Genomic DNA, 16,546 nt, shown 5'->3' on the forward strand with positions numbered 1-16,546 from the left:
CAGCTAAGATTACAGGTGTGAGACACTGGAGCCCGGACTGCATCTGCATTTGGACTGCAGTCTATCACATGGAAGTTGGGTGTGGAATTCTCACTTGTAGCAGCACACTGACACTCAAAAATACTTTTGGATTTTGGAGCATTTCAGAAGGCTGATTTTTGGATTGAGACTACTAATCAATCTTAGCTAGAAAAGAGCCTTGAATCTGTAATTTAATGATTACCTATTCTTGATGATTAAAATTATGGGTAGATGCTTCCCCTATTCTTCCTCTTATTTTCTTTAAAATCTAGTGAAGAAATTTAGCAGGTTGTCAAATCCCAGTTCCCTCATCAATACTCCCAGTTCTTCTTGGGTGGGCCCTACTGTCATGGCAATATAGTGACATGATTTCAGAGGTAACTTAAAGTATTTGCCTTTCCACTTGGATAAACTAGGAAAGTTAGCATTAGTGATAATCTGATAACTTTGACTAGTGACATTTTCATTTGTGGTCATAATCTAACACCAAGAAATAAGACTGTATCTCAAAAATGTCAAAGCAAGCCAGGACCAATGGCTCACACTTGTCATCCTAGCTACTCAGGAGTCTGAGATCTGAGGATTATGCCTTCTAGTCAGTCCAAGCAGAGAAATCTGTGAGAGTCCTATCTCCAATCAATCAGCAAAAAGCTGGAAGTAGAGGTATGGCTCAAGTGGTGGAGTATCAGCCTTGAGCAAAAAAGCCAAGCAGGAGCATGAGGTCTGAGTTCAAACCCTCATACCAGCACACATAAAATGAATACTGAACACGAAAAGAGACCATTAAAAAGGAAATAAAGAAATTGATTTTTAAAGAACCAAACTGGTTTTAAATTAGAATGCAGAGGGAGAAAAAATTGTGGCTCATACCCTAAAAACTATTATAAAAAGCTACACTACAAAATGAACACTCCCTTGAACCCATGAGAAATCTGAACAGCTGTCCGGCAGCAGAGCCAGGCAGGTCAGGTGCCTGTGAGGAGAATGAGACCAGGCTTGGGAAGATGCTAGGCCTTCCCAACAGGGACAAGGGGATTGAATCTGAGGCCTTAAGGAACTGCTAAAAGCCAAGTTTAGCCCAGTGCCCTAGGCACAGGCCCTTCCTAGCTGTTCTTGCCTCTGCCAGGTGCTCCCAAGTCTGGAGCACACATCAGGGAAAAGCTTCCAACTGCAGGGCAATCTAGAGAAGGAGGAAAATAGCGTATACCTGGGCCTCCCCATAAGAGACAAAAGCCCTAAGGTGAAGGATGGGTAGTAGATCTATAGCCCAGATGTTAAAAAACGCAAACAATAACAACAACAACAACAAAAACCTCCTTCTAACCCTGAGAGAGAGAGACAAAAAAAAACTCACCTTTGATCAAGACCTTTTCTGGTCCCCTACTGCTGTGGGAGGGGCAGGACCACATGGAAACCCCCAAAGGCTCACGGCAGAGCTTGGCTTCCAGGGCAGAAGAGATAGGGCCATGAAGGAAGTGCCACAGCCAAACCATGGCTGTAAGTGTGGGACTGGACCAGAGTCTGTGGCCTCTCACTAGGCAGGCAGGCACCAAAGAACAACAGAAGCCTGGACAGGCTGAGACTGAGAGAGAACATGAAGGGATTCAAAATGCAGTCGTGGGACACGTGGGGTCAGGGAGGGGCTTCCGCATACAATGACGTCCCACGGCACTGACACGGAGCAAAGCATTCTGACTGCCCGACGACAGAGCTGTCATTATGTCATAGGCAGCAAATTCATGACGGGGGTGGTGATGCTGGGGTACACAAACCTACTGTGCTGCCACTTGCAATACAATTTTGTACAGCGCATAATACTTGGTAATGATAGTAACTAACCAACTGTGCTACTAGTTTACATATTCATTATAGCTTTTTAAAACTTATTTTACACTGTACTCTTTCTATGTAGCTTATTAGACAGGTAACAGTTATAGCTAGTATCTATAACCCTAGCTACTTGTGAAGCTGAGATCAGGAGGACTGCAGTTCGAGGCTAGCCTGGGCAGGAAAGTTTGTGAGATCTCAACAAAAAGAAGCTGGGAAGGGTAGAACGTGCCTGAAATCCCAGCCATGACAGGAAGCCTGATATAGGCAGATCTCGGTGGAGGCCTGTAAATAGGCAGGAAGCAAGACCCTATCTCAAAAATAACTAGTGCTGCCAGATGCTAGTGGCTCATGCTTGTAATCCTAGATCCTCAAAAGGCTGATATCTGAAGAGTGCAGTTCAAAGCCTGCCCTGGCAGGAAAGTCCATGAGGTTCTTATCTCCAATAAACTACTCAGAAAAAGCCAGAAGTGGTGCTATGATTCAAGTGGTAGAGTGCTATCCTGAGTAAAAAGAAGCTCAGGGATAGTGCTCACGCCCTGAGTTCAAGCCCCAGAACTGGGAAATAATAAATAAATAAATACACAAATAATCTAGTGCCAAAAAGGTCTGGAGGCATAACTGCCTGGTACAGCAACTGACTAGGAAGCATGAGGTCTCAAGTTCAAATCCCAGTACCACCAGAAAGAAAAGTGGGAGGTGGAGGGAGGTTTACTATAAAGCAGAATGCTATGTTACACTGGCAGTAGCCTCATTCATGCTGTTTCCCAAGTTTCCTGAATGCATCCACAGGCCAGGTGGAGTGACTGTACCACAAGGGTCTGTATAAGCACACTGTAGCATTCATGCAAGATGCACCACTCAGAATATGACCCAACTTCAACTGATGCATGACTGAAGCAAGAACGGGAGATTCTGAACATATCTCTCTCTCTCTCTCTCTCTCTCTCTCTCACACACACACACACACACACACACACACACACAGATAAATGTTTAAAGTTATAGAAATGTAACGTACCCATCTGATCACTACACATTGTAAGTACCAAGTCCTGTACTACAGAATCTGTAAAAACATTATGAGTCAATTTGGAAAGAGAACATGGGAGGCCCCCTCCTGGAGGTCCCTCTGGGAAGGTGCAGAGAACAGGGCTAAAGGTGACAGCACAGCAGGGCTGCAGAGGATCACTCCCCACCAACAACCCAGAGGACAGGCAAGAAACCTGAAGCCTGTGCTGACCCAAAGGCAAACATAGCCAACAGCAAAGCTGATGTGACCCTGCCCCCACTCATTATCCCCCAGAAAAGTCTGGAAGAAGCTCTGCCCATGGCCAGTACAAACACTGTCTATCATACTGCTCTGTGTTGCATGCAGTGTTCACCATGTAAGCAACAAACTCAAGAAAAACAGTGTACTATAAAGACAAAGCAAATGAAAGAGCTAGATTGGGGAAGCCCCTAACTACTCATGGAGCTGAGATCTGAGGATTGTAATTCAAAGCCAGCCTGGGCAGAAAAATTGGAAAGATTTATTTCCAATTAACTAGCAAAAAGCTGGAAGTGGAAGTATGGCTCAATGATAAATAACCCTTAGTGGAAAATGCTAAGTCAAAGCATGAAGCCCTGAGTTCAGACTGCAGCATGCACGCACACATCTCCCCACCCCCAGACCCTCACACATCACACATCACACACACACACACACACACACACACACACACACACACACAAGAACCAAATTAACTTTGTTTAACCAGTCTATGGCTTATGAGGACAGGTATGGAGACTGATCACCTGACAAGTAGGGTATTACAAAACTGTACAATCTATTCCACTGATGGCTGATGAGCTTCACACACATTCCCTTGTTGAACTATTATACAATGAGGGTCCCTTTACAACTGGCTGGCAGGGTGGGGGGAGAGTAGTGGTGGAGGTGGGAGGGAAGGGATGATAGGGGGAAAACAAAGGAGGAGGCAACAATGCTCAATAGGAAATGGACTCATTACCTTGCTCATGTAACTGTAACCCCTCTGTACAGTATTTTTACAATAAAAAACGTACTAAAAAATGAGGGTCCCAATGTTTTTGCTGACCAGGAATGAATTTCAGTAAAGAGAATTTAGAAGCTTCCCTCTATTCACTGAGTGAGGAGGAGAATAAGTCTTATCTTCCAACTTAGAAAGATTTATGTTTCACTCAAGCTGAATTAGCCTCTGCTTTAACATTGTCCCCAAAAGTTTTATGTACAACACAGCATTCCTTTTGTTCCAATATGTCATGTATGCTATTGAATTAATGATCCCACAAGGAGCCTTCCCTGGTGTGCTGATATGCTACCTATCATTCTGTGGAGACAGTCTGGAGAGATGTTAAGAAGAATCTTCTCCATCAACTTTGATCCCACATGGATGCCAACACTTTGTCTTCCATCGACTACAGTCATTAAAGCTGGCCTGCCCAGAAGAAATTGAGAACAGAATTTAGAATCAGATTCACTGAGAGAGAAAAATTTAGTGTAACAGAGAAACTATGACTGGTGATTTTCACTCTCCACACCATCATTATCCAGCTGATGATTCCAGGCCCTTTCCTCTTCTGGCTCTATATTCTTTCTCCAGGTTTTTTATTTATTATTAATGTTACTGTTATTTAAAAATATATAATTTCACTGTTATTAGTAAAATGTTACACAGAGGGGTTAAGATTCTAGGTAATGACTATAATTCTTTCTGGACAATGTCGCCCCTTCCTTCATTTTCTACCAGTCATCTCCTCCCATCCCTGCTACAAGTTGCAGAGTTCATTTTTTACATAGCATATATAGAATACCATGACTGCATTTGTTTACCCTTCCTCCATACATTTCAGGCTCTTTTTTTTTTTAATAAACACAAACGGCATGTCTATCATGTGCTATGGACACTAGGTATACATTAGTAATAAGATAAATCTTGTTCCTTCACTCAACGAATTTAGGAATCTTGTGGAGGAAAAAAAAGAAAGTTTATTTGTTTTCTGGTTTTTTTTTTTCATGTGCTGTGGATCAAACCCAGAGCCGTAGGTATGCTAGACAAGCCATTTGTCATTACAGGACATATAGCCCCAAGAAAATAAGTTTTTTGTACTAAGGTTTGAACTTGGGGCCTTGTGCTCTCATTCGGCTTTTCCAATTATGGCTGGTGCTCTACCACTTAACTACTGGTGTATGTCAATTTTAATTATGTTTGTTATAAACCAGACATGTCACTTTAATTTCTTTCCTACAAAAGCAAAGTATAAAGTAATTGCAAGATACATTCAGTTATTTATAATAAGCATACAAATTGGGTACCAGTCACTCACATCTTAGCTACTCAGGAGGCTAAGAACTAAGGATCATGGTTTGAAGCCAGCATAGGCAGCAAAGTCCATGACCTTCTTATCTCCAATTAACTGTAAAAAAGCTATAAGATGAACTATGTCTCAAGTGGTAGAGTGCTAGCCTTGAGCACAAAAGCTCAGGGACAGTGTCCAGGCCCTGAGTTCAAGCCCTAGAACCAGCACAAGGTTTATCATCATCATCATCATCATCTTCTTCTTCATCATCATCATCCTCATCATCATACTTATTTGCAAATAGAAATAAAATATATGGATTAAGCTTCTATACATTTTCTTGAAATATGCTAAATTTAGGTGGGTGTGATGGCTCACAGCTGCAATCCCAGCATTTGGGGGGCTTAGGCAGGACAATCATAAGTTTGGGACCAGCCTGGGCTATAAAGCAAGATCTTGTCTCAAAAAGTGAAAAATGGTGACTATATCTACATTTAGTTTTTAGATATTGAAGCGGTAGAAAATAATAAGAGCATAGAAAATAACCTCTTCACTGAGTTAGTTAACAATTTTACCATAGAACATGCATCTTTAATTTCAAAAGTACAGATGGGAAAACTAAGATACTGAGAGTTAAACATTTACTAGCTTGGACAAACAAGGCAGGGGTAAGAACATGCAATACTGTCAACCCTTAAATTCTATTTATATATTAGGATGGGGAAATGCATATATGGAACATTTAGATCTTGGTTAAAAATGTAAACAGAATCTTGAGTATATCTGACTAAGACAGGGAAATCACGTGAGGCTCTGAGTTCAAAGCCCAGTGCCCTCCCCCAAGAAAGTGAAGATGATAACGTCTTCCAATTTGTTCTTAAAAAAAAAAATCCTAGTTGGGCCCTGGTGGCTCATGCCTATAATGCTAGCTACTTAGGAGGCAGAAATCTAAAGATCACAGTTCTAAGCCAGCCCAGGCAAAAAAAGTCCATGAGACTCTTAATCTCCAATTAACCAGCCAAAATCTTAAAGTGGAGGTGTGACTTAATGGCAGAGCACGAGGCTTGAGCAAAAAAGCCAAGCAAGAGTGCAAGGCCCTGAGTTGTGTATATGAGCCCACTACAGGCACATATACACACACACAAATTCCCATTTGTGTATGGGTCACAATGTGGTAGAGCACTGGCCTTGTAGGTATGAGGCCCTAGGTCCAATCCAGTATTTTTCCCCAGTAAAAAAAGAATTGCTATTTGTCACACAGGAAATGTTTATGCTCTTAGACTAGCTTCTCATTAGTTCTAATACAAAGTAAGCATTGATATTTGAAATTTTTCAGTAATTTCCAGTCCTATAATCATAAATATTTCCACCAATTGGGTGGCTTTGTTTGCTTACCGATAGTATGTTTTCTTCCCAACAAAGGGCAAGCAGCTAAGACATTGTCTATAGATCCTGTTCTCATCTGTTTCTAGTTCCAATCCACATTTTGCACAGCCAGTAAATATAATTTTAGGAAGAGAGGAAAAAATATTCTTCAAAGAACTGTGAGCATTTAGGACTATCTTCTGAGCTGCTGGGATAAGAAATGCCAGCTCTAAAATCCGGGCTTTAATCAGAACTACTCCTATGAAAGATAAAAAGAAATTGTTTATGTTATTGAACCTAAATGATCAAATTAACTTACAAGGCTAAATTTGGTTGATTGTAGTCACTTCTGAAAGGATCCTTCAGGACCCTCCCAGAGGACCACCCAGAGGCAGGCAGCACAGGAGAAATATACAGTTTATTAGAGGGGCCATCTCTCCGGGAGAGGGAGCACATGGCGTCTGCTCCCATCCAAGTCAAAGGGTGTAGGGTGGAGAGGAGGGGAAGGTGAGGTAAGATGCATGCACTGTCAGGTCTAGGTGGAGAGAGGGAATAGCTAGCTGTAGGGCAGGATCTCCAGAGCAGGGAGGAGCTCAGATCTGGGTAGAGTTGAGGACCAATGGTGGGGATAATACTAACAACTTATAGTAAAGGCTACATTGAAGTCTTGCTTTTGGTCTTCACCCCTTCCTAGAGTCTTACCAAGGCTTCCATACTAAATCTGGAACCCAACTGACTGAAGATGTATTTAAGCTCCTACCTCAAAAATAAAGGAAGAGTAGGGCTCCAGTGGCTCAGACCTATAATCCTAGCTAACCAGGAGACTGAGATCTGAGAATTGTGGTTCGAAGTCAGCTTGGGAAGACCAGCTTGTGCAACTCTTATGTTCAATGACCAGCAAAACGCCAGAAGTGGAGCTGTGGCTGAAGTGGTATACAGTGCCAGCCATGATTGGGATACCCAGGCCCTGAGTTCAAGCCCTGGTACCTATACCAAATAAATAAATAAATAAAAAAGAGAAGAGAATGGATCAAGATGAGATGAGACAAAAAAAGGTTTCTCGTGTGACTCACTGGAACCTCAAGCATGCTCACCAATTAAAGGTTCACATATTCACCCACTGAAGAAATACTGGCTAATTGCTATCTACCAGACATTCTCCTTCCTAATACATCTTGGTCTTTCTGTATACCAGTGAGGTCTAAGGGTCTACTTGAGCACCATTCTCTCTTTTCCTTTTTAAGGGTTGAAGACTTCATTCTTTTGTTGTTGTTGTTGGTATAGAGCTTGAACTCTGGGCCTGGGCACTGTCCCTAAGCTCTTCAGCTCAAGAGTACTCTACCACTTGAGCCACAGCACCGCTTCCAGTTTTCTGGTGGTTAACTGAAGAGTCTCAGGGACTTTTCTGCCTGGGCTGGCTCTGAACCATTATCCTCAGATCTCAGCCTCCTGAGTAGCTAGGATTACAGGCATGAGCCACTAGCACCCGGCTTGTTCTTCATTCTTGAGTTAGCTTTTTCAATTCTGTGACAAAATATCTGACATAACAATCTAACGCAGAAAGCATTTGCTTTTGATTCAGTTTAAGACAGGGAGGGCATGGTGGAGCAGAGCAGCTCACAACCAGGCAGTCAGGAAGCAGAGAGAGAAAGGGAAAGAGGAAGAGAGGGCAAGAATGTGCCTGTGCAAGTTGGTGCTCTCCCTTTCCCCCACTTATCCCATTCAGGCCCCCAGTCTATGGGACGGTGCTGTCCATATTTGGGGTGGTTCCTCCTCACCATAGGTGTGCTGTACAGTCTCGAGGGGGAGCACTTCTCAATCTACCAAGTTGACAATCAAGATTAAGCATCATAATCCTCAGGGTACTTTGGGTCAAGAATTTAACACTCTTGGGCCAAGAATTTAGTCACTCAGTGACTAAAGTCACTGAGGAGCACTTTTTCGAGCTGTTGCACCAATCCAGGCCAGAAATAAAGGTGAAAATTCCAAAGACAAGGATGATAAACCAAAGCAGTTTGCATGTGTCAACTTCAAACAAGAAGCAAATGTTCCTTACACAATGAATCTACTTAATGGAATCAAACTTTCTGGAAGGCCCATCAAACTTTGGTTCAGATCAGGAACTAGTCTTGCCTCACAGGATGTCAGTCCATCCTATACCCAGTACTCAAACCCTATCTCCACATCTCCTACCAGATATGAAAGGACTGTGGATAATATGACTCCATTTTCACAAATAACTCAGAGACTTTTCTCTTTGCCAGAAAATTATCCAAGACAAGCAGTGATGAGCAATGTTTTGAGACAGATGTCATATGATGGGAAATTTGGTTTCTGCATGTAGATCTGTCTGGATTTTCATCATCAGTTCAGTCACATGGTCACACCTTTAAACCGTCTTCAAGTTTCCAGTGGCGGCGGCAAGATACACTGCCATCACAGTGCAAAGTCAGACAAAGTTCCCATCCCTACCTAACAGAGAGACATTATAGCCAACACTGGTCCAGGGCCTAACTACCATCATGGAGGAATCAGAGATGATTTCTTTTATGAAGACAGGAGTCCTGATGGCTGGAACAATAACAGAAGAGACAATAGTAGAGATGGAAAATGGCACTTACCTTGATGCTATGAAGTGGTACAATGCGACTATCTTGTAGGGCCATTTAAGGTCCTTGTGATTAAGCTGGTTTGGAAACTGTATAAAACTGTACAGAGAGGATTTCCAAGTTGCATATTTCTTGTAAGTTTTAAGACCTATAGCTGCAGTTTCATACAGAAATGAGAAGAACTGTGGTTCTGTCTTATTACAGTAATAACCTTTCACTTCATGGTTTTTGGAAGAGAAAAGAGTTTTATGCAAAAGAAAGTGCTACAGTTCCGGATCATTTTAAACAATTAGATAGGATGAATTGTATAGATTGGTTGGTTATATTATAAGGCAAATATTTAATTATCTGTTGTCCTTTTGTATTGCAGGAATATCTTGTTAATCCCCATGGCTATAATAGAAAGCATTTAAATTGATAATGTGAAATGGCTGTCTGTATGTTGTTAATAAGCAAATACAACTTCCCAGTGATTCATCTTATTAACACTTTTCTTTGAGGAAGCATATTGATTATGTTTGGGGAGAAATACTGCCTTAGAAATTTTAAGTATAAATTTGGTGACTTGTTCTTTTGAACCCTGTTTGAACTCACATATGTAGAGCTACACATACTATTTCATTCTAAAATTTCAGGAGGTTTTTTTTGTTGTTGTGTTGGGTTTGTTTGGGTTTTTTTTTTTTGCTGGCCCTGGGCTTGAATTCATGGCCTAGGCACTATCTCTGAGGTACCTTTGCTTAAAGCATTTTACCACTGGAGCCACAGCTTTACTTCTGATTTGATAGTTTATTGTAGATAAAAGTCTCTTTCCTTCCTGGGCTGGCTTCAAACCACAATCCTCAGCTCTCAGCCTCCTGACTAGCGAGGATTACAGGCACGAACCACCAGTGCCTCTAGCAAATTTAAGCAATTTAAAAAATTAAACCATGTTTCATATAAGACTGTCCACTCAGGAAGTTAAATGTCTCTCCTTATATGTTTTTACATTAATAATTACACTATTAATGTAAATTCTTTTTTTCAGAAGAATAAAATATCAATGCTTAGTCAGATAAAATAGTAAAATGTTTTACCAAAAATGCTCTTTTTGGAAAAGATTCATGAAAGCCTTTATGTGCTGTCTCTATCACTCAGAGTGCAGAAATTTTAACTTTTCAAAATGCCCAGGACAGGGTGTAAGGATACACTTTACTAGGGAGCTTGTACAGGGTTATTTTTTGTTGTGTTTTGTTTTTATTTGTTGGTGGGTTTTTTTGTGAACATCGACTGAAAAGAAAGTTAACATTTTTTGATTAAAAAAATTCTAATCTTATTAACAAAAACTATTTTGTACCAAGATTGTTTGTTTCCTTGCAGAATTGTTTATAAAAATTCACTTTGAAAAATCTGAGTCCTTTTTACTAGTAACCACAACATTTGTACCATGTTGCTTTTTAATATCTTAAAAACAAAAATGGGGGGGAAAGAACTCAACACTTTGAACTCCTATTATATTTTCTTGTTATCTCTTTTGGAGTTCAGTAGTGGTAACTCTTTCATTCTTTATTTCAATTTTTTATTGTAAAGGTGGTATACAGAGGGGTTATGGTTAGTTACTTAAGTAAGGTAATGAGTGCCTTTCTTTTTGAACAGTGAACTCTTTCATTCATAAGTTCATCTATTTGCTGTAGTCTTTCAGGGCCCAAAGATAGCTTTGTCAGTTCTACCAATGATATCATTTATTCTAATGGAACTGGTAGATTTTGTTAAGAAGTTAAATAGTGTGGCAGGTTAGTTAGGGCCCTAGAGAACATCTTGCAATGGAAGGCACTATTGGCCTAGAAAGAGGGGACTGGACTGTGGAAAATGCAAGATTGTCTCAAAAATCCCAGCCACAGAAAACAGAATGGGGTACCCCTGTCTCTCTTAATTCTACACAGTGTTAGAGATGAGATGCACAAGAGTAAAGGCCTCAATCTGAAATCAGGTTTACAGCATTCTCTGAGAAGAAAAGCTTTATACTCAACTAAAAGGGTTTTGTTGTTGTTGTTTGTGGGCTTTCTTTCCTTTTTTGTTTTCATGAGATGGGGTCTGGCTATCTTGTTCAGGCTTGTCTCCAACTCCTAGGTACAAGTGATCCTTCCGCATCTCAAACAGCTGGACGATAGCCATGGACCATAGTACCTAGCAGAAGTTGGTTATTTTGAAGTATTTTAATTTTCTACTTGCATTCTCTTTAGCTTGGTTTCAAACTGTAACAATGTTTGCCTATAACCATACCTTGGAAAATAGTTATAAGTACACCAATTAATACAACTAGCAGCATTTTAATGTGGCATTTGACCAAGGTGGAATAAAGGATAAGATTTACAATCCCTCTTTGACAGTTTCTAAAACCCTTAGAATCCCCAGAGAGGGAAGAGTATCTTCTGACTGGTACAGGTAGTTAGAGGTCAAGGAACAATCCCTAGAGCTGGCAAAGCTGGGAATAGAGCTTTTCTACCAGCTATAGTAGTCCAATGCACAGGGAATTGGACAAAGAATTCAGAAGCTTCACTAGAGAGAAATTAGTGGCACTAAAAGTACATGTTGGGGCTGGGAAGGTGGCTTAGTGGTAGAGCGCTTGCCTTGCATGCATGAGGCCCTGGGTTTGATTCCTCAGCACCACATAAGCAAAAAGAAAAAAGCCAGAAGTAGCTCTGTGGCTCAAGTGGTAGAGCTCTAGCCTTGAGCTGAAGAGCTGAGGGACAGCGCCCAGGCCTAGAGTTCAGGCCCCATGACCGGACCCAAAAAAATAAAAAAATAAAAAATAAAAATACATGTTGTAAAAATAAATAAAAGTCTCATACCAGTGACCTCAATTTCCAGCTGAAATAAGAAGCAAAACCTAAGTAAGCAGAAGAAAAGAAATCATTCAGGGGGCTGGGAAGGTGGCTCAGTGGTAGAGTGCTTGCCTTGCATGCAGAGGCCCTGAGTTCGATTCCTCAGCACCACATAAGCAGAAAAAGCTGGAAGTGGCACTGTGGCTCAAGTGGCAGAGCACTCGCCTTGAGCTCAAGAGCTGTGGGACAGTGCCCAGACCCAGAGTTCAGGCCCCACGACCAACTAAAAAAAAGAAAGAAAGAAAGAAAGAAATTAGTATCAGTGTTGATACAAATAAAATTAAATTAAATTTAAAAAAAGCAGTGAAACCAAAGGTAGTTAAAAATCAATAAAATTTGATAAACTTCTAGCCAAAAGAGAAAGGAGAAACAAATTACCATTATGAGCTCAGATCACTATCAATATTAAACAATATTACAATAACAATATTAAAAGGGACAGTAAGAGAATATTATAACTTTATGTAATGATTTTTTTCTTGTTATGGCCAACAACATAAATGAAATGAACAAAATTCTTAGGAGCTATAAACTATAAAATCTTAGCTGGGCTAAGAATATGGCTTAGTGGTGGAGTGCTTACCTGGCATGCATGAGGCCCTGGGTTCAATTCCTTAGTACCACATAAATAACAACAACAAAAAATAAGTAAAAAGAAATGAAATTAAAAAGAAATAAGCCAGATGCCAGTGGCTCCAGTTACTCAGGAGGCTGAGATCTGAGGATCATGGTTCAAAGCCAGCCCAGGCAGGAAAGTCCTTGAGACTCTTTTTTTTTTTTGGTCCGGTCGTGGGGCCTCAACTCTGGGCCTGGGCGCTGTCCTTCAGCTCTTCAGCTCAAGGCTAGTGCTTTACCACTTGAGCCACAGTGCCACTTCCATTTTTTTCTTTTTTTGCTTATGTGGTGGAGGAATCGAACCCAGGGTCTCATGCATGCAAAGCAAGCACTCTACCACTGAGCTACCTTCCCAGCCACCTTGAGACTCTTATCTCCAATACACCACCAGAAAACCGCAAGTGGCACTGTGGCTCAAGTGGTAGAGTGTTCACCTTGAGCTAAAGAGCTCAGAGTTAGCACGCAGGCCCAGAGTTCAAGCCCCATGACCAAAAAAAAGAACAAAAACAAAAGAGAATATAACCAGCCAAGTGCCAGTAGCTCATACCTGTAATCCTAGCTACTCAGGAGGCTGAGATCTAAGGATTACAGTTTGAAGCCAGCCCAGGTAGGAAAAGTCTTTGAGACTCTTAGCTCCAATTAACCACTAGAAAACCAGAAGTAGCACTCTGGCTCAAAGTGGTAGAGCACTAGCCTTGAGCAAAAAAGGGTCAGGGACAGTACCCAGGCCCTGAGTTCAAGTCCCACAACCAAAAAACAAAAACAAGAAAAACCAAGCCAAGCACAATGGAGATTAAAATGTTTCATCAACTATAAACACAAGATAGCCTCATCAAAAAATCTGAAAAACCTGTTGCCAATATCATATTTAATAATGAAAGAGTGCTTTCTCCCTAACATCATGAATAATGTTATGCTCACAACTCCTCTCTTCAGTATTATACTGGAGGAGCTACCAAGTACAATCAGGAAAGAAAAATAAATAAATAAGCACCATCCTGGAAAGTAGTGTGTCTTTCTTTATTCACAGACAATGAGCTAGAAAATCCAAATCTACATCGAATAACTATTGAGTGAAATTTATCAAGGTTACAAATTACAAAATCAATATATAGGGCTAAGGATGTAGCATAGTTGGTAGAATGCTGGCATGTGACTAAAATTAGAAAGTCTGTCCACTCCAAATGTTGACCAGAATGTATACAAATCAGACTTCCAGCCAATTGTCTGCAGCTCACACTTATAATACTAGCTACTTGGGAGCAGTTAGGATCAGGAAGATTGTAGTATGAGGCCAGATTAGGACAAAGAGCTCCCAAACCCCTTCTCAACCCAGAGCTGGATGTGATAGCTCAGGCCAGTCATCCTAGGTATGTCAGAGGCTGAGATTGGGAAGAGCATGGTTCCAGGCCAGCCAGGAAAAAAAAGGTTATAGAGAAGCTGGGTGTGGTGGCATGCACCTCTCATCTCAAATACAATGGGAAGCCTGAAATAGTAGATTTTGGTCCAAGTACATGCGTGAGCAGAAAGTAAGACCCTACCTCAAAAATAACCAGTGCAGAGCTGGACACCAATGGCTCATGCCTGTAGAGCAAAAGAGCTCAGGGTCAGTGCCCAAGCCATAAGTTCAAGGCCCATGACTAACAAAAATATTAAAAAAAAATAAAAATAGAACAGTGCAGAAAGGAACAAGAAATATGGCTTAAATGGTAGAGAATCTGTCTAGTAAGTCAGAGGCTCTGAGTTCAAAACCTAGTACCACAAAAATAACCTACAGATATAGGTTTGCATATTCTTTTTTCTTCAACCCTTCTTACTTCTAAAATGCACTTACTATCAGAGCCAATGAAAAATTTTCATTAGCTTCCAAAAGTATTAATTACTATAATTTTCTCATTTAGCAAACCTTAAACAGGCTTCAAATGCTAGCTAAGCTGTAATAGAATTTACTATAAAATTTTTTTAACATTATGTTGGTAGGAAGCTAATGCAATCTACTAAAACCTATTTCTTATGTAGATTGTAGAAATCTATGTAGTTATTTTCACTATTGTAGTCTCTCTTCAATCCCAAGTCTATGACAGTGTGAACCAAAAATGTGTTCATTTTCTCCTTCAAAGAATACAAATCACTGTAATTAGAATTAATGGAAAATATGTGAACATGTGATACCGTTCATCATCGCAAATGTTCTTCTACGTGGTATGCCTCTGAAGACTAATTTTCCACCTGTGTACACACCTAAGTTCAGGATGTACAGAAGACTGTTTTACATAATACAGGCTAGCTTTTTAAGAAAATAGATTTAGTTCACAGGTCTGAAAATTCAAGGCATAGTATTGGTACTGGCTTGATTTTGTTAAGAATCTCATAGTGATTAACAGGGTTCATATAAGAGGTCCTATTTCTTAACAGGAAATCTCTCAGGGAGACTACGATCCCACAATCTCTTCTAAAGCTTGCCTGGCACTGTTGCCAGTACTGGTGGCAGTACTGGGACATGGACTCAGGGCCTGGGCTGTGTTTTAGCTTCTTCACTCAAGGCTAACACTCTACCACTTGAGCCACAACTCCAGTTCTGACTTTTTGGTATCCAATTAGAGATAACTGTCTCACACATTTTCCTGCCCAGGCTGGCTTTGAACTGAGATTTGATTTCAGCCTCCTGAGTAGCTTAGGATTACACATGTGAGCCCCTAGCACCAGGTCCACCTTTTTTTGAAATTAAGCATTTTATTAGCATACATTAATTGTACAGAGGGGCTTTATTGTGATATTTCTATACATGCATACAATGTACACCATCAATCTCACCCCCTCTATCCTTCTTTCATCTTCTTCTTTGTAAAATAATTCCAACAGGTTTCATTGTTCTATTTTCATGTATGTGTATACTTTGACCATATTTACCCTCTCTCATCTTTCCCATTCACACCCCCCCCTAGACACACACCTCTTAAAAGTCCACCTCCTAATGCCACAGTAGGGACCCAGCTTCCAGTGTGTGAAGCCTTGGGGACAAACATCAAAACAGGACAGAAAGTATCCGTTCTAGATCTTAGCCATGTCTAGATGACAGCTAGTTGATCTCAACAGTAACTCTAATTAAAGCCACTTTTATTTCTGCTTTATCAAATGATGAGTTGCTAGTAATTACCCATAGAAGGCACTTTAAGTGATCCTGAATCATTACAGATTAATCTCACCGATTTGGAAGCAGAAAGCTAACATTTGGATCTCCTATGTGCACAGATCTATATTTTACTTTTACATTTAATTATATATTTCTCACAAATGGTAGCTTCTTTGCTTGTATTAAACATAGCTACACTTTATGTAAAGATCTTACCTGAACATTTATCCTTTAGGTGGGTCTCCAAGTCTGACATCTTGACCAAAGAAGGTGCACTTTTTTGAAATTTTTTTTTAAATGCAACAGCCCTTCTGTCATCATCAAATAGGCATTCACAGGTTGACCATGGTGTTGTATGCAGTTCGAGGTTTTCTACTATGCAATTGTGCTGAACAAAAAGATTCTTAAACTCCCAAATGTAATCTTAAACAAATAAAAACAGGAAGTCATAAAAAAGGAAAAAAGTCTAGGCTCAGAATCAGATTAAATAGATTGAGCCAATTGAATCAGTTAAGACAACTTTTATCACTAATGAATTTTGGAGCTGGTTGCCAGTGACTCATGTCTGTCATCCAAGCTACCCAGGAGCCTGAGATCTGAGTATCGAGGTGCAAAGTCAGTTCAGGTTTAAAAAAAAGTCTGTTGCAAGACTCTTATTTCCAATTAACCAGCAAAAAGCCAGTAGGGGTAGAGAGCCAGCCTTGAGTGAAAAAGTTAAGCCCTCACATTAGCATTTTGCAATTCTGCCTCCTAGGTTACTGTGTATGAATCAGATTTTCTTTATTGGAAATTTG

At 40.5% G+C, this 16,546-nt stretch overlaps 1 protein-coding gene and 1 pseudogene across 3 annotated transcripts in view; one reads left to right on the top strand and one right to left on the bottom strand.

Annotated features, from left to right (window-relative positions):
- The window catches only part of Shld2 (shieldin complex subunit 2), a 62,748-nt gene that overhangs the window by 1,016 nt on the left and 45,186 nt on the right, over nt 1-16,546 (bottom strand). For all 3 annotated transcript variants that reach the window (XM_042690302.1, XM_042690300.1, XM_042690301.1), the window contains 3 exons: nt 15,969-16,175; nt 6,565-6,793; nt 4,192-4,307 (listed from right to left, as the gene is read on the bottom strand). In XM_042690302.1, coding sequence (XP_042546236.1) covers nt 4,192-4,307; nt 6,565-6,793; nt 15,969-16,175 — 552 coding nt within the window. The remainder of the gene's footprint in view (nt 1-4,191; nt 4,308-6,564; nt 6,794-15,968; nt 16,176-16,546) is intronic.
- LOC122116560 lies at nt 7,998-9,393 on the top strand (annotated as a pseudogene).

This window comes from Dipodomys spectabilis, unplaced genomic scaffold, assembly GCF_019054845.1.
Source record: "Dipodomys spectabilis isolate Male_0828 unplaced genomic scaffold, ASM1905484v1 ptg000136l, whole genome shotgun sequence".
NCBI lineage: Eukaryota > Metazoa > Chordata > Mammalia > Rodentia > Heteromyidae > Dipodomys > Dipodomys spectabilis.